Source organism: Eurytemora carolleeae, unplaced genomic scaffold (assembly GCF_000591075.1).
Source record: "Eurytemora carolleeae unplaced genomic scaffold, Eaff_2.0 scaffold105, whole genome shotgun sequence".
NCBI classification, from domain to species: Eukaryota; Metazoa; Arthropoda; class Copepoda; order Calanoida; family Temoridae; genus Eurytemora; species Eurytemora carolleeae.
This window is the reverse complement of record NW_019396058.1, coordinates 282,399-306,004: the sequence shown is the minus strand read 5'-3', so window position 1 is coordinate 306,004 and position 23,606 is coordinate 282,399. Positions and strand designations below refer to the sequence as shown.

The window sequence follows — 23,606 nt, the reverse complement described above, 5'->3', positions numbered from 1 at the left end:
GGGGGGGAGGGGGGAATGGTTTTTGAAGATCTATTGGAAAAATGAAGAGTTAAACATGAAAAGGCGAGTTTTTTCATCCTTTTTTCGTACTTTTTATTTTTACATTAAAAATAAACATACATTTAATGTTTTTTCAAAGAAGGGGGGGATAATGATTTATATGCTCTAGAAATTATATTAATTATATTATTTATTTTCGGCCTTAAATTTATCAGTGTGTATCTTTTGATAAAAAATGTCCTTTTATTGTACAAACTGAGCTTGGAACTCTTGTATTGTGGATATCGACATTAATGCTTGATCTTGATCTCGATCTTGTTTACCATTCATAACTATTTGTGTCTCAGGGACTTGCAGGAGGTCTGGGTCTGCTCTCACTGATGTCTCTTCTGGGCCTGGTCTAGATCACTTGGAATCAAGTATTTTCAATTGTAAATAGTGTTTGTGGTTACCTTGCTTTTCAGCAACTTAATATGTGATTTATGAACATATTTTTTTTTACTGTACAGTGAACAGTTGTCACTGTACCGATTGTGAAATAGTTTGTAGATTTAAAATTGTTACAAAATGTCATCTGGGACATTTATTAGAAATGCGTATTTTTTTATGTTCAAAGATAAACAATGTCGTCCGAGCTTGAACTACTGCAGAAGTTATGCAGTCCACCCCCAGATCCTTGGGTCCCCAAGGGAACTGTCATGGAGGGGGATGAGGAAGAGGTGGTGTGGCGAGGGATGACAGACACCGAATGGAACAAGTTCAAGGTAAAACATTAAGTTTGTAACATGTATTAGTGTTTATTTTTATTGATGATTTGGGGGGGGGGGGAATTTGAAATTAGAAGGCAACTTTATTCTTTTTGATACTTTTTACCCAAGGAAATCATTAATTTTTCCCTTAAATTCATCAATTTTTCTCTAAAAATTTAAAAGGGGATGGTGGAGATGCCACTTTTGATGTAAGGGCGGGGGCCTGCCTTCATTTTTGTTGTAAATCTTCCAATTTTTTGGCTGCACTCCTAATTAGTGATCGAAATTCCTAAAATTAAATTAAACGACTTCTAATGACTTCTTACGACCTCTAATGACCTAAATGACCTCCAAAAATGAAAATGTTTAACTATGGCCATTAGCGGGTCAAACACTGGATTTGTTGCTGTATTCCCTGGGTTCCTAGCTTTTGTTTGACATGCATAAAGTCATTGTTGAAATATTTTCCATTTGTGGAGGTCATTTAAGGTCATAAGAGGTCATTAGAGGTCATTAGAGGTCATTAGAGGTCATTAGAAGGTCATTAGAAGGTCGAACACTGGACTCGTTGCTGCTACTGTATTCCTTGGGTTTCTAGATTTTAAATGATCTGCATAAAGCCATGGTTAAAACATTTCCATTTTTGGAGGTCATTTAGGTCATTAGAGGTCGTAAGAGGTCATTAGAAGGTCAAACACTGGATTCGTTGCTGCTACTGTATTCCTGGGGTTCCTAGCTTTTAATTAATATGCATAAAGCCATAGTTTCAACATTTTTAATTTTGTAGGTCATTTAGGTCATTAGAGGTTGTTAGAAGGTCAAACACTTGATTTGTTGCTGCTGCTGTATTCCTTGGGTTCCTAGCTTTCGTTTGATATGCATAAAACCATAGTTAAAATATTTTCTAGGTGTGGAGGTCATTAGAGGTCTTTTGAGGTCATTAAAATTAATTTGATTTTATTTAAGGAAACTCGATCACTAATTAGGCGTGCAGCCAAAAATTGGAAGATTTGAACCAAAAATTAAGGCAGCCCCCCCCCCCCCCACATCAAACATGTCATCTCCACCATCCCCTTTTTCCAAAATTCAGCGAATATAACCCTTAAAGATTTCCACTTAAGCATATATAACTTTTGAAGCAAAAATTATTTTAACCAGAAAGGCCGGGAGGGGGGGGGGGCTTAAAATTTATTTACTAGAAAATTTACGTCCCAGGTTAACCAGGTCACAAATAAACTTAAATAATAACTTAAAAACTTTATTTTATAATTGCTAAATGAATTGAAATATTTGGAATACAAAAGTAATCAATGTTTAGAAAGCAAGTTCATGGGATCCCATGTTTAAGCGCGGTATGTCCGATTAACCCGTTAAACATCTACATCGGATAAAACATGAGAAAATATTGTCTTTTTTCCCATTTTACAGCATATCTACTTCTGACAGTTTCTATTATTGTCTTCGCAATATAAATCCGCTTGTTATTGTAACTCAAAAACCACAAATGAAAGCAAAAGAGTTCTAGCTTAAAAAATAAGGATATCATATTCATTCTTGACAAAGGTTTAAAGGGTATCATTTAGAATTGTACAAACTTCTAATATAAGGAGACTTAAAATTACATCCGACCCATTAAAGCATGCTTTTCTTAGGATTTACATTATTAAAACGGCATCTTAGAAATATTAAGTACTTCCGTAAATGTGAAATGAAATGAATAAGAAAAATTAAAAATCCTACCACTTTAATTATCAGTTTCTTTTTTTGTGTCTCCGGAAACACTAATTATTATTAAACTTGCAGGAAGACGAACAGGAGAAACTGATTATTATTTAACTTGCAGGAAGACGAGCAAGAGAAACTGATTATTATTTAACTTGCAGGAAGACGAGCAGGAGAAACTGATTATTATTAAACTTGTAGGAAGACCAGCAGGAGAAACTGATTTTTATCAAACTTGTAGGAAGACGAGCAGAAAAACTGATTATTATTAAACTTGCAGGAAGACGAACAGGAGAAACTGATTATCATTTAACTTGTAGGAAGACGAGCAGGAGAACTGATTATTATTAAGCTTATAACTGATTATTATTAAACTTGTAGGAAGACTAGCAGGAGAACTGATTATTATTAGGCTTGTAGGAAGAGGAACAGGAGAAACTGATTATTACTAAACTTATAGGAAGACGAGATGGAGAACTGATTATTATTTAACTTGTAGGAAGACGAGTAGGAGAAACTGATTATTATTAAACTTGCAGGAAGACGAGCAGGAGAAACTGATATTATTGAACTTGCAGGAAGACGAGCAGGAGAAACTGATTATTATTAAAATTGCAGGAAGACGAGCAGGAGAAACTGATCATTATTAAACTCTAAGGGAGGCGAGCAGAAGAAACGTAATTATTAAATTTGCAGGTAGACAAGCAGGAGAAACTGATTATTGTTAAACTTCCAGGAAGACGAGCAGGAGAAACTGATTATTATTAAGCTTGCGGGAAGACGAGCCGGAGAAAACGATTATTATTAAACTTGCAAGATGACGAGCAGGAGAAACCTATTATTATTAAACTTGCAGGAAGACGAGCAGGAAAACTGATTGTTATTATACTTGCAGGAAGACGAACAGGAGAAACTGATTATCAATAAACTTGTAGGAAGACTAGCAGGAGAACTGATTATTATTAAGCTTGTAGGAAGACGAGATGGAGAACTGATTATTATTAAACTTGTAGGAAGACGAGGAGGAGAAACTGATTATTATTAAACTTGCAGGAAAACTAGCAGGAGAAACTGATTATCATTAAACTTACAGGAAGACGAGCAGGAGAAACTGATTATTATTAAAAAAAAACTTGCAGGAAGACGAGCAAGAAAACCCGATCATTATTAAACTTGTAGGAAGACGAGCAGGAGAAACTGATTATTATTATTATTAAACTTGTAAGAAGACGAGCAGGAAAAACTGATTATTATTAAACTTGCAGGAAGACGAGCAGGAACAATGGATTATTATTAAAATTTGTGAGAAGACGAGCAGGAGAAACTGATCATTATTTAACTTGCAGGAAGACGAGGAGGAAAAACTGATCATTATTAAACTTCTTGGAAGACGAGCAGGAAAAACTGATTATTATTAAACTTGTAGGAAGACGAGCAGGAGAAACTGATGGTTGAAAGAGAACGGATTGGGAAGAGGAGAACTGTAGTTGATGGAAGCTGTGCTGAAACAAGTATATGCTCTGAAAGTGATATCGAGGTAGGATTAATCTTGTTTAGCTGGAACTATTCGATGAATTACAGTTTGATGCGTTGCTGGAGACAGGGCTTTCTAATTTAGGAGTTGGAAAGAATTGTTTTTCTTACAAATCAAATTTGGGCTTCGAACCCTGGTTTTGTGAGTCCGGTTGAAAGATTAAACAGTTATAAAACGAATTTTGGTTTCAAAAGTTGGTTAGATCTTGTCATAAAATTGCTATTTCAGATTTCAAACCATTTTAAACAATAAGCTGCCCCAAAATTTTACTTTTAAGTTCAATGCTTTCTAGGGGGGAAAAATCGGCAACAGGCAGATCTTTTCTGCAGGAAACCCCTCTCTTATTCCTGTTATAGTTACAAGGATTTGAATTTTAAGTTTAAAATTTATTCTAGTCTGAATCGACGTGTTCTTCATCAGCCTTCAGTAACACTACAGCCACTAAAGAGGACTTACAGGTGACACTTATGATACCCCTAAGCAGTATGGCATGGAAGGAAAGGGAAACTTGTGGATTTCAATAGATATCTGATGGTAAACTGAAAAGATAAGTTTATAATTAAGAACTAAATTCCTTATTATAAACATTCATATGTAATTCATGCTTGATCAGAGAAAGCTCTTCAGGGAACTTCTGTGAATTGGGAATTGCTATCTTTGCATGAACTCATACTTCTAGGGGTCAAAGTGTACTTTAATGATAAGCGGGGTGGTTTGGTTTTTTAATGGATTTAATAAGAGAGTGTAAAATAACTTCAGGAATGGAACTATTTGAACAATATTTCACTGAGCAACATACAGGGTGGCCAAAATGTACGGATTAAACGGATTTTTGTATTTTGTAACCCTAAAATTGTACGGATTGTACGGATTTTTATCCTGGAAATAGACCGGTTTTTTAAAATTTTTACTCATTTCAGCAAGTTTTTCATGAAAATTTCAAAAAAAATCTCGTCAAAATGAAGTTGGATAAACTTATTTTCTGCATTCTAAATAATATTAGATTGATTAACGTTTCAATTGACAATCAAAATTCATTCATAATTTTCGAGATCCCAGAAGTGTTCATTTGAGAATATGTTCCAGAAGTGTTCATTTGAGAATGTGTTTATCTATCTGTCTATCTGTCTAGCTAGCTGTTTAGCTATCTGTCTAGCTAACTGTTTAGCTATCTGTCTATCTATCTATCTATTTGTCTATCTGTCTAGCTAACTGTCTAGCTATATGTCTAGCAATATGTCTAGCTATCTATCTATCTAGCTATCTGTCTATCCATCTGTATATCTATCTGCATGTCAGTTTATCTATTTGTCTATCTGTCTAGCTCTCTGTCTAGCTATATGTCTAGCAATATGTCTAGCTATCTATCTATCTAGCTATCTGTCTATCCATCTGTATATCTATCTGCATGTCAGTTTATCAATCTTTTTATTTATCTGTTTATATATCCTATCTGTCTCTCTGTTTATCTATATGTCTATGTGTCTATCTGTTTCTCTGTCTATCTATCTGTTTCTCTGTCTATCTATCTGTCTGTCTGTTTATCTACCTATCTATCTGTCTCTTTATCAGATCTGAGAAAATCCTCTCAGGTTTCTTCTGTTTATCTGTAAATATTTTCATTTTTAGTTTAATATTAACTTTCTTCTAATTTTGTTAGCAACCCCTGTACCACGCTATTTTTAATTATATTAGATCCTAAATCTACAATCCACTCTTTCTAATTATAACTTAACTGTTTGGTTGTTAAATGGCCTACACACTGATGTAAACCGTTTTAAAAATTAGAATCAACGCTCTTTAGTTCTCTAGTTCTCTAGTTCTCTAGTTCTCTAGTTCTCTAGTTCTCTAGTTCTCTAGTTCTCTAGTTCTCTAGTTCTCTAGTTCTTCAGTTCTTCAGTTCTCTAGTTCTTCAGTTCTCCNTTTTTTTTCGAAATTTGGACGGATTGTACGGATTTTTTTTCGAAAATTGTACGGATTGTACGGATTTCCTCTGAAAATGTACGGATTTTTGTACGGATTTCTTCAAAAAAGTTTTGGCCACCCTGAATATATCATGTTGACGAGAACTGAAGACGGACATGAGAAGGACTAAACTAACTTAAATTTCTCTCTACAGAACTCATGTACACCACAAGTACTCAATGACATAAGAACAGCCAATGTTCACAACCGACCTAGTAAATCTATATATTGGAATATCTTTAAAACATCTCTGTACATTTATCTTTCAAGATGAAAAATGTCGTCTTATGCGCAATCTATCTTTATCTATGGCACATACACGTCTTGTGTATTGTATAATTATATGTAAAATTATTTATATGAATCCTCTTCTGCAGGTTCCGTACCAGTTCACAAGGAACAGGAAACTAGATTTGGCTGTTTTTAAGTACAGGTTAGATCATTTCTTAAAAATTTGTTTTAAATCTTTTGAGTAATTGGCCGGGAATATTGAGAGATGGAGTTAAGATAAGGGGCGTAAATGTTTCTAAAAATTCTTTCTTTATCCAACCTCCTTAGTAGTTAGATTTTAATTGCTGAATGTTTTTTAATGGGTTTACTATGAAAAAGAATGAAAGACTTGCCTGTTAATGTCCAATTTTTATTTTTTTTCCCAGATCGTCAAAGATAATTTATCCTGGGGGGTTAATTCTTAAAAACATAAACCCTGACTAAACTAGATAAACCATACAGAGTTAAGTTGAAGAAAATTATAATTTATATCCATCATACATACTGTTCAGTTGGTTGAATATTCTGATCTCTCATTGGCTGAATTTACACCAACATTATTTCAGCACCAATGAATATAATAGTCTACTTTACTATGCTGAATACTCGGTCTTGAAGAATTGAATTGGGGTGAATAAATGATCTGTTGAAAAAATGTGAGTTAAAATCCAGTTTTTCATTTTCTCCTCTCAAATCTCTAAAAATACTTGTTCAAAATGTCCCTGATTTTACAATTATTGGATAACCTTGTGTATAAATTAACCATAAAGAATAGATTTAATATTTTAGGGAGCAGATACTAGAGCTAGTTAATGATAACAATGTTGTTGTTATCAGCGGGCATACTGGTTGCGGGAAAACTACACAGGACACTTGTCTTTTATTTTCTCTGAAATTTTATTTTGATATCATAATTTTTCGTAATTCTTCCAGTAATTATAATACTTCTATGTTTTTATTGGAATTAAAATTTTGTTGATTTTCCCTCCTTTCCCAAGTATTTTTAAAAATTTTTACCGCAAAACTTTCAGTTAATGTAAAAAATGAATAATATTTTAAAGAAAAGATATTAAAGAACCCTTGGAAAAGCTTTACAGTTAGCATTTGTCAGCTTCCCCTCCCCATTGAGTAGAGGGGAAGTGATTTTTGAGGGTTTGGGATATTGCTTAGCATCAAGCTACTGAACCCAGTATCCAGTGGACAAACTTTTAAATCGGGGTCTAACTCTTAAAAATTGGGAAAATTTGTTTATTCCTGGGATTAAAGAGTTATCCTACGCCTCAGGCTTAGCCTTCAACGGGAAAGGTAGTCGGCTAAGACTAGTTATCACAGATTCTAAGGGACTGTAAGCATAATTTCAAGTGACCCTCCATGCAAAGATAGTTATGCCCGATTCACAAAGGTAAACTTAAAAGCTCTGTCTGATTCAGTAATAATTAGATATAAATGTTTATAATCTGGGAAATAGGTGTTATCTACTGTAGGAAATAAAAGGAATTTTAAAAATCAAAAACTGAAAAACCTAGATAAAAGACATCATCTTCCACATTATTAATCAAATATAAGTTTCAAGGTTACTGTTGTGAATCGGGCATTGTCATTTTTGCATGAAGGGGCGCTCAAAATTATAATTGCAGTCTCTTTGAGACATAAAAGTTTCGCCTTCCGATCTTAAAAGTAACAATGAACATCTAAATTGGGGCAAAAATCTCCAAACTTTTTACATTGATCAATTAAGTATATATTAAGAAAGTTTGGTCCAGATTCCACAGTTTATCCTGGAACAGAAATCAACCTTGAGGGAACCCGTCAACATTATTGTAACTCAACCAAGGAAGATAGCAGCGAAGAGTATTGCAGAGGAATTTAAACCATAATCAGTATTTACCTTTCCACATGAAAAGGGGTGTATAGTTTTAGAAAAATCATTTTTGAAGATCTGGGAAAGGTGTGGGGAGGGGGGAATGAAATTGGCATAGAATTCCAATTTTTATTATAATTTTTCATACTTATTACTCTAAAATTTGATTATTTTCCCATAAAAATCATTTATTTTCCCCAATTAAGCAAATACAACCCTAAAAAAAATCAAATCTCTAAAAATACTTGTTCAAAATGTCCCTGATTTTACAATTATTGGATAACCTTGTGTATAAATTAACCATAAAGAATAGATTTAATATTTTAGGGAGCAGATACTAGAGCTAGTTAATGATAACAATGTTGTTGTTATCAGCGGGCATACTGGTTGCGGGAAAACTACACAGGACACTTGTCTTTTATTTTCTCTGAACTTTTATTTTGATTGATTTATCATAATTTTTCATAATTCTTCCAGTAATTATAATACTTCTATGTTTTTATTGGAATTAAAATTTTTGTCGATTTTCCCTCCTTTCCCAAGTATTTTTAAAAAATTTTACCGCAAAACTTTCAGTTAATGTAAAAAATGAATAATATTTTAAAGAAAAGATATTAAAGAACCCTTGGAAAAGCTTTACAGTTAGCATTTGGCAGCTTCCCCTCCCCATTGAGTAGAGGGGAAGTGATTTTTGAGGGTTTGGGATATTGCTTAGCATCAAGCTACTGAACCCAGTATCCAGTGGACAAACTTTTAAATCGGGGTCTAACTCTTAAAAATTGGGAAAATTTGTTTATTCCTGGGATTAAAGAGTTATCCTACGCCTCAGGCTCAGCCCTCAATGGGAAAGGTAGTCGGCTAAGACTAGTTATCACAGATTCTAAGGGACTGTAAGCATAATTTCAAGTGACCCTCCATGCAAAGATAGCAATGCCCGATTCACAAAGGTAAACTTGAAAGCTCTGTCTGATTCAGTAATAATTAGATGTAAATGTTTATAATCTGGGAAATAGGTGTTATCTCCTGTAGGAAATAAAAGGAATTTTAAAAATCAAAAACTGAAAAACCTACATAAAAGACATCATCTTCCACATTATTAATCAAATATAGGTTTCAAGGTTACTGTTGTGAATCGGACATTGTCATTTTTGCATGAAGGGGCACTCAACATCATAATTGCAGTCTCTTTGAGACACAAAAGTTTCGCCTTCCGATCTTAAAAGTAACAATGAACATCTAAATTGGGGCAAAAATCTCCAAACTTTTTACATTGATCAATTAAGTATATAATAAGAAAGTTTGGTCCAGATTCCACAGTTTATCCTGGAACAGAAATCAACCTTGAGGGAACCCGTCAACATTATTGTAACTCAACCAAGGAAGATAGCAGCGAAGAGTATTGCAGAGGAATTTAAACCATAATCAGTATTTACCTTTGCACATGAAAAGGGGTGTATATTTTTAGAAAAATCATTTCTGAAGATCTGGGAAAGGTGTGGGGAGGGGGGAATGAAATTGGCATAGAATTCCAATTTTTATTATAATTTTTCATACTTATTACTCTAAAATTTGATTATTTTCCCATAAAAATCATTTATTTTCCCCAATTAAGCAAATACAACCCTAAAAAAAAACATATATAATTTTTCTGTAAAAAAAAATCAAAAGACGGGGTGGGTGGAATTATTTGTCAGGAAAATATAACACCCCTGCACTCAAATGAAAAACAAAACCATAAAATACAAATAACCTGGTATCAACTTGAAAATTTCAACAGTGTATTATTGATATTAACTAGAACACTTTCTAAACCTAATAATTATGGATGATCAGAGGGTGTGTAATGAACGAGGTTGGCATATGGGTGGATTAGTTGGATATCATGTTGGACTAGATAAGATGAACAAGTCTCCAGATACTCGTCTTCTCTATGTCACTACTGGAGTTTTAAAGATGATGCTCATCAATGATGTGAACATTGCCAACACCTTCACACACATCATCTTAGACGAGGTTATTTTGTAGTAGTTCTTTTCATATGAATTATGTTCCATAAATGATAATGTTTTCTTCAATTAAACAAAAGTGATTCACTTATCATTTACCCTCAAGGACACAAACTTCTTCGATGTGCTGGTACAGGTTAAAAGATACTATTGGAAATTGTCAATTGTACTCTTAAAGAGAAACCAAGGATAATTTCTTACAGTTTCGTAGTTTATAATACCTTTTATTAGCCTTACCTTACTTCTTCTCCAGGTTCATGAACGTGATTTAGATGTGGACTTCATTCTGGCATATCTTAAGGAACTATTTTAAATTTTATCTGACTAAATTAAGTATTAACCTTATGGACTGCCTAATCACTAATCAGTAATTACTAATTATGATTTAAAGTTATCATACATCATACATCATACATCATACATCATACATCATACATCATACATCTTAAATCATAAATCTTAAATCATAATATTTATTTTGTACATCATTGGGGGTTGGGGGGAATATATTAAAATACTTACTGGAGACGGACAGAAGAAATGCAAGGCAATAAGAGTATGAGTACTCAGACATACGGGGGGTGAGAGAGAAAATGGCAAACTAGGAAAACTTTAGCCAGGGGTGTATACAATGTACACCCCTACACACAAATGGAAAAGAACTTAATGGAACTACAAGAAACATTGAAGGAACAAGCCTGGTTAGCTGTTAATAAGCATCCAAACTCATCAAAAAGACATTAATTCTTTCCATTGAATCTGGTTCTATGTGTACTGTGTAGGCATCTAGGAAACTGAGAGCAGTCAATTTCTTATACAACTCTCTCCAGTTTCTTGTTGCTGTACAGAACCTATGTGTGGAATAACAGTGTAGTACACCCCACTTGGGGAAAAAGACAATATTAGTGGTTCTCTTTCCCGTACTCTGAAGCACTGTGTCCGAGTGAATCTTACTAGAACCAAAATTCTTTTATTGAAAATATCCACTCCTTTCTTAACCTTTCTTATCCCATTTGTCATTATTAAGGCGGAATTCTGACAATTAATATCCTCAGAATTTTCAAACTCCACCTAGTGCAGTGAAATTTTTCTACAACCTGTGAAAGTATATTGAACGATGAATTTGAACATGAACCTTCAAAAAGTTCAGTCAGCATTCCTGGAAAAAAATAAAACTGCTTATCAGCTAAAAAAACAACACACATGTCAGAGAAAATTCACTACACTTTTTAAAATTTTTGCACAAAGGTTGGGATTGTAAAGACGATCTGAAAGTCATACAATAGATGATGCCAAGGTTAAATTGAGTTTTTTGCCTTGAATTTAGTTTTTATCTGGCTTGAAATATTATTTGGCAAAGAGAAAAGCAATCATCATGAACTTAGAAAAATGGACGGTATAAATTCCAGAAGTTGTCCACGAAGTCGCATCATTTTTGGGTTACACAGATAATGAAGCATAATACATGAAGAGTGTGACTTAGTTCATCATTAGCTTGGTATATTCAGTAATTAAAACCTATAATAATATAATTATTTCAGTCAACTATTTGAACGATTTCAAGAATGTTCACAAGCACGATCTAGAGTTTATCTCTATACACGAGCCCAAGCTTTATCCCAAAGCAATGGAGGTAATCTAATTTTACAGGGATTTTACACTTCTTTGAAAATAACATTGGAGACCTGAGCTGTGAACTTTCTTTATTTGGATTTTGAGATCAATGCTTGATATCAATCTTTTTTAATCTGCAGATTAATCAAATCTTTATTTGATTTCCTGTAAGTTTATCATACCCAGTCAGGGGTGGAAGGGAGCTTTGATCAAAAAAAAGATTTGAAAGAGGTTGCTCACAGTGAATATCGAGATTAAGCGATCGGGATTATAAGTATCCTACATGTACTAAAGTTCCCAGATTTGAATAATAAGAATGAGTTTCCTGGTTAATTTAAAACTAACAAAGGAGGTTTAAAGAAATACTCACTAAAGAATGAATTATCTGCTATCTGTACCGAATAATTGAATCAGTTGGTCAAACTCACTATTTTTCTTCTTGTTTTGCTGTTGAGGGTTATCCTTAAATTATATCTTAAATTAGTTCTTAGTCGCAAAGTTTTATTTGAATTATGTAATGTAATTATTAGTCATTTTTATTTCGACACCAAGACCATATCATTTATNTGTTGAAGTTTACCTCTTCATTTTCTGTCTTTGAATTTCCTGAAAATTACAAGCAGGGTTCTCTGGTCAATATATTTTAACTGAATGGTTTTCAGAGTGAAGGGCCTCTGCTCAATATTATTCCCCTCCATTCCTCAATTCCCTGGCAGGAGCACAGGTATCTTATCAAAATAATTCGCGTGTTAAATTATAGAAATTGCTAATTCAATCTTTGTCCTTTGAATTTTGAACTTAATTTTTGCCTAAACCATGGTAAATAAAATTCTTTGATTTTCTCCCCAAAATTTGATGACTAAAAGACATGGAGCCGCAGGCATTTAAAAAAAAAACTAAAGGTATGGTGGCAACTGCAGAGAAGTTGGGATTGATTATTTGTAAGTCTTGGAATATATTTGTTCTAGGAATTAATTTCTCATCATTTCACTTAAGGGTTGTCTACTTGTACTTCTCAAGTTCTCCAAAATAACTTGCATAGTGCAAAAATGTATTAGTAAGTTTCTTCCCTGCTTTGCCTAATCCCTCATTCCCTCTCAACCTTTTCTTTTCCTCTCAACCTTCCCCTTTCCCTCCCAACCTCCCCCTTCCCGCCCTTCTCTCTCCCTACCTTTTTTCCTCCATTTTCCTTTCTTGTTTTCTTCCCCTTTTCCTTTCATTTTTCTTATTCCTTCCCATTTTTCTATCCCCTCTTCCTCCCCCTTTTAAGCCCTATAAATACTAATGCTATATCTTAAAAGTTAACCATATCTCTAGACGTTTCACTCAAAACCTAAAATATTGCAAAAAATTAGTTTTAAACTTTTATATGTATCACAATTTTTAACTTGGTTAATTGCTAGATCTTAATTTGTATGCCGTCAAAACCGTTAAACCTTATTATTTTATCCATCATTAAATGCTATATCAATGATATGGTGCCCTGTTTGAATCTTAAAAAACGACTCACTTTTCTAAAAAATTTAGTTACTTATGTAATTTTGTTTTATTACTTTAATTATTTTTAAAATGTTCTTAATTTTTTTGTGATAAATTTTCTTAATCTTTAGTGGGATCTTTGTTGAGAGCAGTCCTAATGAAAGGAAGGTTATCCTATCCACTAACATTGCAGAGAGTTCAGTTACAATACCAGATATTGTTTATGTTATTGACTTCTGCCTAACCAAGCGACTTGAGGTATTTTTTTAATTATTAAATCCAGTAAATCTCAGTTAGCTAAAGAGGAGATTAAGTCAGTGGGTTAAACATCGTGTAAGGTATGGAAAAGGTCATAAAGTGAAGAAGTAATTCCGTTAAATACCTTAAAGTATATATTTTAACTTGCTGTATCAAGTACCTTTAACCTCTCCTTGCTCAATTATTTACTCCTGTTTAAAGACTCAATAAAGTAAAAAATTAAAGCTATGTGGGATTAACAAATATTTGTTCGTTTTTAACCTTGAACAATTAAGGCCATCTGTATGGACCCTCCCAATGGAAAGGACATAGACTCAGCAGTTCAGAATCTCAAGCTTATTGGTGCTCTACTCCCTACACTGAAAGGAGAAGATGCTGAAGATGATGGAGATATTACCGTCCTCGGACAGATCGTTGCTAAACTACCCGTTGATGTTCTTCTAGGAAAGATGATTGTCTTGGGTCATATATTTGGTGTCCTGGAGGATATGGTTATTATTGCTGCAGGACTCAACGGGAAATCAATCTTCTCCACATTCTTCTCCAGGAAGCTCGCCTCCTACACTTCTAAGCTGCACTGGGCCGGAGGTACTGCATCGGATTTTGTTGCGATCCTTCAGGCGTACAAAACCTGGAGCTACAAGCGGGAGAGCGGAGCATTCAGTTTAAAGAGGGATGGAAATATGACGAATGAGAAAGCGTTCTGCAAGCAGTTTAATCTTCAGCTTAATCAGCTTCACGAGATGAAGCTTCTGATCGATGAAATACATCATAGTCTGGAATTTATGAGGATTATTTCCCCGAGGATAGGTCAGGCACCTCCAGCTACCAAGATTGATCCAGGATTACTCCGTGATATTGTGATCTTCGGTGCGTTTTACCCGAACTACTTCTTCAAATACCACAACTCTGAGAGAGAGAAGCAAGCATACAAAACCTTGGAGAGTAATGATCCAACCTGCTCAGTATACTTCTCCTTTCCTGGAGATCATTGTAAGTATGGTGAGTTGTACAATAACCAGGTCAAGAAAATTCTATCCCCTGCCATCGCTGAAGAAGATATTGAAAAGATCCAGTTCAGTTACTCCAAGATTGTTATAACACTGAAGAAGGATGCCCATGAGATGGGAGCAGCTCAAGGCAGGATTGGAGAGAATTTCATTCCGGACAACGTTCTTACAGCTCTGAAGTTGGGAAAGACTAACCAGTAAGTACTAATTAAGATTAAAACATTAAGTGGCAAATTAAAAAAAACATGGAAATTTAATGTAATAAATCATCCATTTGATATTTCTGAAAAAGGGTGTTTATTTTCCAGGGCTGACATGAAGATCAACCTTTACGATGCAGATAAGGCAGAATTGTACCTAAAGAACCTAAAGGTCAAGGATGCAGGACGGTTGTCCACGAAGCTCAATCAGCTGGAAGCTCCGGATATGAATGAAAGCAAGATTAAGTTCAAACTTCTCCACGTTGAGTCTCCAAGTTCATTTTGGATTGAACGTGAAGATCAGGAGGAAAGGCATGTTTCTCTTATGCAGATGATTCGCAAGAATATTGACAAGTGTCTAATCGTGGAACGTCTTGAGTTTATTAAGGTATAAAACAAATATGACTTGATAACATAGTGATGTCTGAGTTGTTGTTGTTCCAAAATTTTTTAAATGAACCCTGTTTTCATAGAACCTAATTAAGATGTATATATGTTATTTATCTTAAATCATGAACGTAAAAGAATTTTTTTTTGATTTGATAATTTTAGGTTGGAGACCTATATCTTGCACCAGTTGACCATGATGGTAACTTGGTCTACTACAGAGCTAGAGTAGAGAGTAAATATGAAGATTCGAGGATTAAGATTTTCTTCGTAGATCATGGAAGCAGCATTATTCTCAACTACAGGCAGTTAAGACTGATTGCCCCTGAGCTAAGAGCAGATTTATCAATCCCAGCAATTGCAGTTGAGTGTGCTATCTCCAGCATACAACCAAACAAAACTAGAGGAACTATTCACTACTGGGACCAGGAATCCGTTATAGCGTTCAAGAAACTCTTCCAGGAGGGAGATAACAGTGGTCGTGGTTTCCTATCAGATATCTACTCTGTGATACCCAGTAACAATGGTGTAAACAAATATCTGATAAAGTTGAGCACGGTTCAAATGTACAATGAGAAGGGTCACCAGGTAGAGGTGAGGCAGTGGTTGTTGGATAACCAATATGCTGAAGCTAATGTTGAGAGCTTTATCAGCCAGGAGAGGGCTAAAGAACGAGCAGAATATTATCTAAATAATGATGCAATGAAGAATTATCTGAACCGTCCTGGTAGATATAATGAGGAGGAGGAGAGGCAGTTTAATATAGAGCGAGGACTGGAAACCATGGCTGTAAAGCTGAAGGGTCCCTTTAGCCCTCTTGTAACCAACATCTTGTCTGCCCACAAACCTAACTGGAAATCTGTAGGGAAGGCCAAGATTGAGAGCGACAGTGTGAACTCGATCCTCCTGGATTTTTCTCCCAGGGTGGAACACAATGTGTGGATGGTTGCTGCTCAGCTTCAATGCAGTGGAGGATCTAAAGATATCCTTCTCAGGTTTAGAATTATTATGCTTACATTGCTTAAGTTTCTCAAATTATCAAATCTGTTCAGTTAATTAAATGCTGTCAGTGGTACCAAATTCATTGTACAAAATGCGTGAAGACAGTTACTTAGCACTTCCAAAATCGCAAACAAATTGCACTCAAAATCGACCAAATATAGTGTAATTTGCTTATCTAAAAAATCTACTCTGTTAAATTTTTCATATTTTTTATACATCTTCAAACTAGTAGATTTAAGTCTTTATACATCTTCAAACTAGTAGATTTAAGTCTTTACCCAAATAGATGACAGGTTGCAGCTTTTCCAAACAAGCTTGGAGAGACTTAAAACAAGAAAATTCTATTTTTTTATCAGACTTAATCTAGTCTCAAGATTTCAAATTACAGCATAATAATGTTAAAATTTAAGGAACACATGTTGGTTACCCTCTAGGCCAGGATTGGGACAGTTCTTTGCAATGATGTTTGCTCCCAGGTAGAGCCTATTCTTGTGTTTGCTCCCAAGTAGAGCCTATTCTTGTATTTGCTCCCAAGTAGAACCTAGTCATGTGTTCGCTCCCTGGTAGAATCTAGTCTTGTGAATGTTCCCAGGTATAACCTAGTCTTGTATTTGCTCCAAGGTAGAACCTAGTCTTGTATTTGCTCCCAGGTAGAACCTAGTCTTGTGTTTTCTCCCTGGTAGAACCTTGTCTTGTGTTTACTCCCAAGTAGAACCTTGTTTTGTGTTTGCTCCAAGATAGAACCTAGTCATGTTTTTGATCCAAGGTAGAACCTTGTCTTGTGTTTGCTCCCAGGTAGAACCTAGTCTGTGTTTGCTCCCAGGTAGAACCTTGTCCTGTGTCTCCTCCTAAGTAGAACCTAGTCTTATGTTTGTTCCCAGGTAGAATCTAGTCTTGTGTCCTCTATTTGCCCCCAGGTAGAACCTAGTCTTTTGTTTTCTCCGAAGTAGAGCCTATTCTCGTATTTGCTCCCAGGTAGAACCTAGTCCTGTGTTTACTTAATGGGTAGAACCTACTCTTGTGTTTGCTCCCAGGTAGAACCAGTATTGTGTTTGCTCCCAGGTAGAACCTGGTCTTGTGTTTGCTCCCAGGTAGAACCTGGTCTTGTGTTTGCTCCCAGGTAGAACCTAGTCTTGTTTTTGCTCCCAGGTAGAACCTTGTCTTGTGTTTGTTCTCAGGTAGAATCTAGTCATGAGTTTGCTCTTAGATAGAACCTTGTCCTGTGTTTGCTCCCAGGTAGAACCTAGTCAATTATGTTTGCTCCCAGGTAGAACCTACTCTTGTGTATGTTCCCAGGTAGAACCTAGGCTTGTATTTGTTCCAAGGTAGAGCCTAGTCTTGTGTTTGCTCCCAAGTAGAATCTAGTCTTGTGTTTGCTCCCAGATCTTAGAACCTAGTCTTCTGTTTCCTCACAGGTAATAAAAAGTGTTCCAATAGAAATCTTTAAATTCCGATTTCAGGGTTCAGATACGTGTGAACAAGGAGAGAACCAACTTTACTGGATGTTTGCTAGGACTAGGATACAAGATGGAGAGTAATTTGTCAACCAGGAACAAACCTGAATGGAAATCCTTGAATCCACAGTTTGATATGGAGATTGAGTTCGATTGCAGGTTGGGATTCTAAAATAAATTTTTTTCAGTAAACTGTTTTTTTTCTGTAAATAAGAAAATAGGGAGAGGAGAATTATGTTTTAACTTGACTAAGATTTGAAAGTTCAAACTTTTGAACACGTTGGAGGATAAAAAAAATCTATTTTTAAGTGTGAAGCAAAATTATGCGTTGAACTTTATACTATCTTTATCTTAGGGTTGGGATGGACGAGCTGAACTTAATAAACGGGATTAGGTCTTCTCTTGGTGAGCTTCTAAGCACTGGTCCTGAAGGGGTCTGGAGGATCAACCAGGTATAAGAGAGGACCTTTATCTAATAGTTATGTGTTTTTAGTTCAAGTTAGTGCATGAGTGCAGTGTGGAAATAATATCATGTAAATAATAATAAGATTAAACCTACCGAATTAAAAGAGAGTTAAATAATGGAGATAATAATTGTATTGTTATCAGGTCAAACTACTGCATGAGTAGAGAGATTATATCATGAAGATAATAATTGTATTGTTATCAGGTCAAACTACTGCATGAGTAGAGAGATTATATCATGAAGATNATATGTACCTACCCTTTTCTACAATTATATTCATTCAACAAAATTTGTGAACACTTTATTTTGTGTACTTCTTGTCTTACTCATGCATTTTCATGTTCTTGTATTATATTATTTAAAGAATGGGGAAAACACGTATAGATCTTGTAAGCTATATATTTATAGAAAGTAAAACCCAAGTATCTAACAATTTTATTTTTTTTGAATTTTTGTCATCGTTTCTCTCCTTCTTCCTTTTTTCTTATCCGTCTCTCCCTGATTCCGATAATTTTGGAAAAATTCCTTTTTTTCTTATCCTTCTGTCCCTATTCCGATAATTTTGGTAAAAAAAATATTTGTCGAAACCAGTATTTTTGGGACACTCTGCTCAATTGTAATTGTATGAACTGTGTTCTGATTAAGTAGACTCACTTTCTGCTTCAGTTGTTAGTTTTCAGTTCTATTGCCTAACCAGGATTGCTTGACCTGACAAGATGATCAGACTTGAAGGTTTAGGCAGGGGGGCACCACCATGAGAGGATATATGGATTAGGCAATTATTTTAAATTTATTCTGTACATTAAGTTTTGTCTCCAAATCCTAGTTTCGGCTATTGGTCTTAAAAATGGAGCTCCTCACAACATTTGTCCACTAAGAAATCAATTCCAAATGCTGTTTGTGGCAAACAGGTAGGGTTGAGGTGGAGCAGTTGGAAGTTTGCATTAGGACAGGAAGGGAGGGTATCGAGGGATTCCCATAGAAAATCCCTACTTTCCAAGTATAGATCTGAAAGCTATATATGTATAGGAAGTGGAGCTCAAGTATAGATCTGAAAGGTATATATTTATAGGAAGTGGAGCTCAAGTATAGATCTGAAAGCTATATATATTTATAGGAAGTAGAGCTCAAGTATAGATCTGAAAGCTAAATATTTATAGGAATTCGAGCTCAATTAAAGATCTGAAAGCTATATATTTAAAGAAAGTGGAGCTCAAGTATAGCTCTGAAAGCGTTATATTTATAGGAAGTGGAGCTCAAGTATAGATCTGAAAGCTATATATTTATAGGAAGTGGAGCTAAAGGTATAGATTTGAAATCTATATATTTATAGGTAGTGGAGCTCTATAGATCTGAAAGATAAATATATTTATAGTAAGTGGAACCCAGGTTTAGATCTGAAAGCTATTTATTTGTATGAAGTGGAGCTCAAGTATAGATCTGAAAGCTATATATTTGTATGAAGTGGAGCTCAAGTATAGATCTGAAAGCTATATATTTATAGGAAGGGGAGCTCAAGTATAGATCTGAAAGCTATGTCTGGTGGGGTGTAAACACAAAGCCGTCAGAGGAGATATTCAGGTTATTATATCATTTCCTATGTATTGATTTCCCTTGGAATGACCGGTTTCAAACTACTCTCACTTTAATTTACTGTGTTTTCTTTAATTCTTTATTCAGATGATGTTACTTGGTAGAAGAGTTTGGATGTTTAACTGAAATAGATTGAAGTATTATAGCAACAATATAACATTGATAAGAACAATTTTTATAATGATTTCATATAATTACTTACACGAATGTCATCTTTTAAGAAAGAAATCAAAGTAAGTTTACATCAGCGTCCATGGTTGGTTTAAGCCTTACTGAAGCTATACTCAGGATCCAGGCATACATACGTGCGTGCGCGCAGCAATTGTACATATTATATATAGTAAAATGGGAATAGATCAAATGCCTAATTTCAAAACATCCTATAAAGTATTCTAATATTAATTTACAATATTAAATCTAAAGATTTTTATTTTAGAGAAATAGAAGCGCCCTGCCTTAAGGACTGGAGAGAGGAAATGAAGAAACTAGAACTGTATTCAGAGTAAGATCTTAATGAAAATAGCTAAAACAACAGCTTTAAGTATCTTAATATATCATCAAAAAAGTAATATTGCAAAATTTATCTTAAAATTTTTATTTGCATTTCTTATATGCATTAATAAACGAATCCATAGTAATTATAAAATAGCTTGTTCAAATAATCAAGAAAGTTCAGTACGATACGTAAAATAGTAACCTTATATTTCAAGGCTGAACGACACGATCAAATATTTCAAGAAAAAATAAGCATTTCTAGAATGAACAACCGGTGTAACAACATACATTTAAAAAAATACGTTTAAGAATATATTTCTAGTTTTAAACTCACGTGTAAGAACATATTTCTAGGATGAGTAACATTTGTTAGACTATAATAATGGATGAAAGACGTTAAAGATCATATTTCTTAGCTAGAAGCGCACTATTGAGAATACATTTCTATGAAAAACGACACGTGTAAGAAAATAATTCTAGGATGAAAAACACGTTCAGTAATATATTTTTAGGATGAAACACACGATCAGTAATAATTTCTAGGATGAAACACACTTTCAGTAATATGTATTTTTAGGATGAACAACAAGGAAGAGTTCAATGAGGTTAAGTATTGTCCTGTCTGCAGCAGAACTCTGTCCTGTCCTGATCAGATCTATCAGCACATGAGAACTGAGGAGCACAAACTATCCGTGAGTAGACTATGAGAAGAGTATGCAGTAGTTCGTCATACAATGGTATGAACGTAAAAGTTCTGCGACTTTGATTCGTTAAACCATCGGTCGCTGAAGTTAATACGTTCATATCAATGTAAATGCAAGATTTAATTATGTTCGGTGGTATAATTTTTTTTTGAAAATCTCTTAAGTATTACATTACATCATTACTTGGAATTATTTTTTATTCAAATATGTACATTTTAAGAAAAAATGTCTAGTTTTTCCGTTTCATTTTTTCACATAAAAGGCAGCAAACTTTCTAACGAATGAAAGATGTTTAATTTTTTTTATATTGGATAAACATAGCTGTCTTTGAATATTGTATTACTCAATTTGTTTATATTTTATTGTAAATTGTAATATGTGTGAAATAAAATATTTACAATGTAAAACTAAGGGAACACGTTTTTTTTAAGAAATACCAGTTAACTTCATAACGCATCAAAGACACTTGTTTTTTGTTGTAGAAAGAACAGTGTTGCACATACTTTTTTTAACGAGCCTTCGACAGGACTAAAGACAATTCCAAATTCTGAAAGTGTTCTCTGAAGCCCGATATGGATATATTTAACGGTTCAACGGTTAATAATTTAGTCTATCAAATCCAGGTTATAATAGAATTTTAAAACATCCTGAAGGTTCAGACCTGGTCTTAAGAAGTTTATTACTGATTCATAGAAAGGAACATTTTTTTCGAATTTATTAAAGTTTGTTAGGTCAAGAAAACATTTGATTGACAGGGAGAAATGGTTAAAGGAATTAAGTTTTTGCCACAAACTCGGATTTTCTAATTTCAATATCGTTGTAACCCAATGTCGTATAGACCTTTAATATTTCAAATTATGAATGCAATTAGATCAAATAATGTAAGTTTGAAATATCAAAGGTTTTTGGCGATCAGCTAAATAAACTTCGAAAGGTTCAAGATTAACTAACTATATATTTATCTAAATTACATGGTTAAAAAGTCCGGTGAAATACGTGGCTCAGGAAACTCCCCTTTTAGCTTCTCAGCTGCCGCGGAGAATTCTCCAAGAAGGACGACTTTCATAACCGCCACAGGTTTACATCATAAGGTTGCAAAGATAAAGGTTTTACAAAAACTGAATTTGTGGCAAAGACTCGCGATTCCTTTATTTAAATTATCTAAACCCTTTTCTTTTTAATAATATATTATTACAAATTTGACTAAAATATAGTTTTAATCCACGAGAGATACAACCAATAAGGTATATCAGAAGCCCTCGAAAGTTTGACTACAACAAGAAACATGCGTCAAAAATAAGAGGCTAACTAGAAGACTTCTCTGATGAAAGAACAATCGTTATATAATTGACATCGTTCAGAACTCGGTTGAAGCCGGACTAAAAATCATTTGTTTTAAAATCATGACTTCTTCCGTTCCGGAATTCTCATTTATTTCTGTAGGAAGGTTTTTCGGATTTTCCAGAACCTTCTTTATCCAATTGAAGAACAGCTTTAGAGGAAATAACTGTTCTCCTACTTCCAGCAGTTTCCTTTCTCTGAATCTTCGTTTAAGTACTTGTAAAATTAAAATGTTTATATGTCTGGTTTCATACAGGGTGTCCCACGAAACATGACAATAGCAAGACGACTTGAAAGTCGTCTTTGGTATTAGAATTTATTTGTGACATTTATTCTTCTATCTACTTTAACATGTATGATTCTTGAAACAATTATCACATAATTCTCCTAGCCCTGGCATTTCCAAAAAGTGGTCTGCGTTTTTTGTGATTTCAATATTACCGGAGATATAAAGAGTTTGGTTCAGATTTCAATTTTGTTAAATAAAAGCAAAATTGTCGAAATCTGAACGAAATTCTTCATATCTCGGGCAATATTGAAAGCACAAAAAAGGCAGACCACATTTTGGAAATGGCAGGACAAGGGAAATTTTGTGATTATTATCTTTAGAAATTTACTTCTTAAATTAGGTTGACAAATAAACGCAGCAAATTTTATCAAAAATCAAGACGACATTCAAGTCGTCCTGCATACTGTCATGTTTCGTGGGACACCCTGTACTAGCTGTTTTATGGGTTTAGTCGCTGTTTTACTTCTTGCTTAAACTCCTTCTAAATTTAACTCCCTTCTACTTTAATGTTGTGCAGTGTTCATTAAAAAAAATACTCCAGTTTGAAATTCTGATATTTTTAATGAACGTAACGGAAAATTCCATTTGACCAATACCATTACGCAAAGGAATGGAGCCTTCGCCACAAACACTGAATTTCTAATCCATATATCTTTGTATTCAAACGTCGTAGACCTTAGATATTTTCAACTATGAATTCTGTTAGATCCAATAATCTAAGTCCATCAAAAGCTAACTCCAACAGGTTACAAAACTTTAGGGATTAGAAGAATTAAATTTGTAGAAAAGACTCAATTCCTTCGTAAAATTTCTACTACAATATTATTAATAAAAAAATTCAGAATGCTAAAGAAGTCGGAATTAAGGATTCTAAAGATTTTATGGGCGACATGTCTTATACAGGGTGTCCCAAAAAACATGGGAATTCAGTGACGAATTCGATATCGTCTTTGTTATGAATTAGCATTGTAATACCTAATTTCAAAAGCCATAATATTATTATGTCTGCTAGAGTTTATTTAATGAAAAGGATAAAAGACTGCAAAGATGTGTCTATAATGTCTCCGCAAGATGAACAGTGAATACGGACAAGTTTACTCTGTTTGCCTACTGTAATTTTCTTGTTTTACTAAGTGCAACCGGTTGCAGTCAAAACATAAACAAACAAAATGTAAACATAGCAGACGAAACTCTTACAGATTACAGC

At 34.2% G+C, this 23,606-nt stretch overlaps 1 protein-coding gene and 2 long non-coding RNA genes across 3 annotated transcripts in view; 2 read left to right on the top strand and 1 right to left on the bottom strand.

The window, feature by feature from the left end:
• Positions 1–18,178, top strand: part of LOC111708040 (probable ATP-dependent RNA helicase spindle-E) — a gene marked incomplete in the record, with an annotated part of 19,994 nt that extends 1,816 nt beyond the window's left edge. Inside the window, 18 exon segments of the mRNA XM_023481289.1 lie at positions 348–764; positions 3,898–4,008; positions 4,401–4,463; positions 6,348–6,403; positions 7,030–7,108; positions 8,004–8,102; positions 9,935–10,114; positions 10,361–10,412; positions 11,649–11,740; positions 12,369–12,445; positions 13,332–13,458; positions 13,734–14,665; positions 14,777–15,056; positions 15,221–16,050; positions 16,468–16,533; positions 17,518–17,670; positions 17,867–17,963; positions 18,121–18,178. Of these exon segments, the coding sequence (XP_023337057.1) occupies positions 624–764; positions 3,898–4,008; positions 4,401–4,463; positions 6,348–6,403; positions 7,030–7,108; positions 8,004–8,102; positions 9,935–10,114; positions 10,361–10,412; positions 11,649–11,740; positions 12,369–12,445; positions 13,332–13,458; positions 13,734–14,665; positions 14,777–15,056; positions 15,221–16,050; positions 16,468–16,533; positions 17,518–17,670; positions 17,867–17,963; positions 18,121–18,141 (3,456 nt within the window).
• Positions 18,179–19,451: 1,273 nt separating this feature from the next.
• On the top strand, positions 19,452–21,176 carry LOC111707717 (uncharacterized). Its single transcript, XR_002766506.1, has 3 exons — positions 19,452–19,558; positions 20,007–20,072; positions 20,643–21,176. It is a non-coding gene; the product is annotated as an uncharacterized LOC111707717 (long non-coding RNA).
• LOC111707725 (uncharacterized) lies at positions 19,586–19,975 on the bottom strand. Its single transcript, XR_002766511.1, has 2 exons — positions 19,773–19,975; positions 19,586–19,692 (listed from the first exon to the last, which is right to left on the bottom strand). It is a non-coding gene; the product is annotated as an uncharacterized LOC111707725 (long non-coding RNA).
• Positions 21,177–23,606: the final 2,430 nt, after the last annotated feature.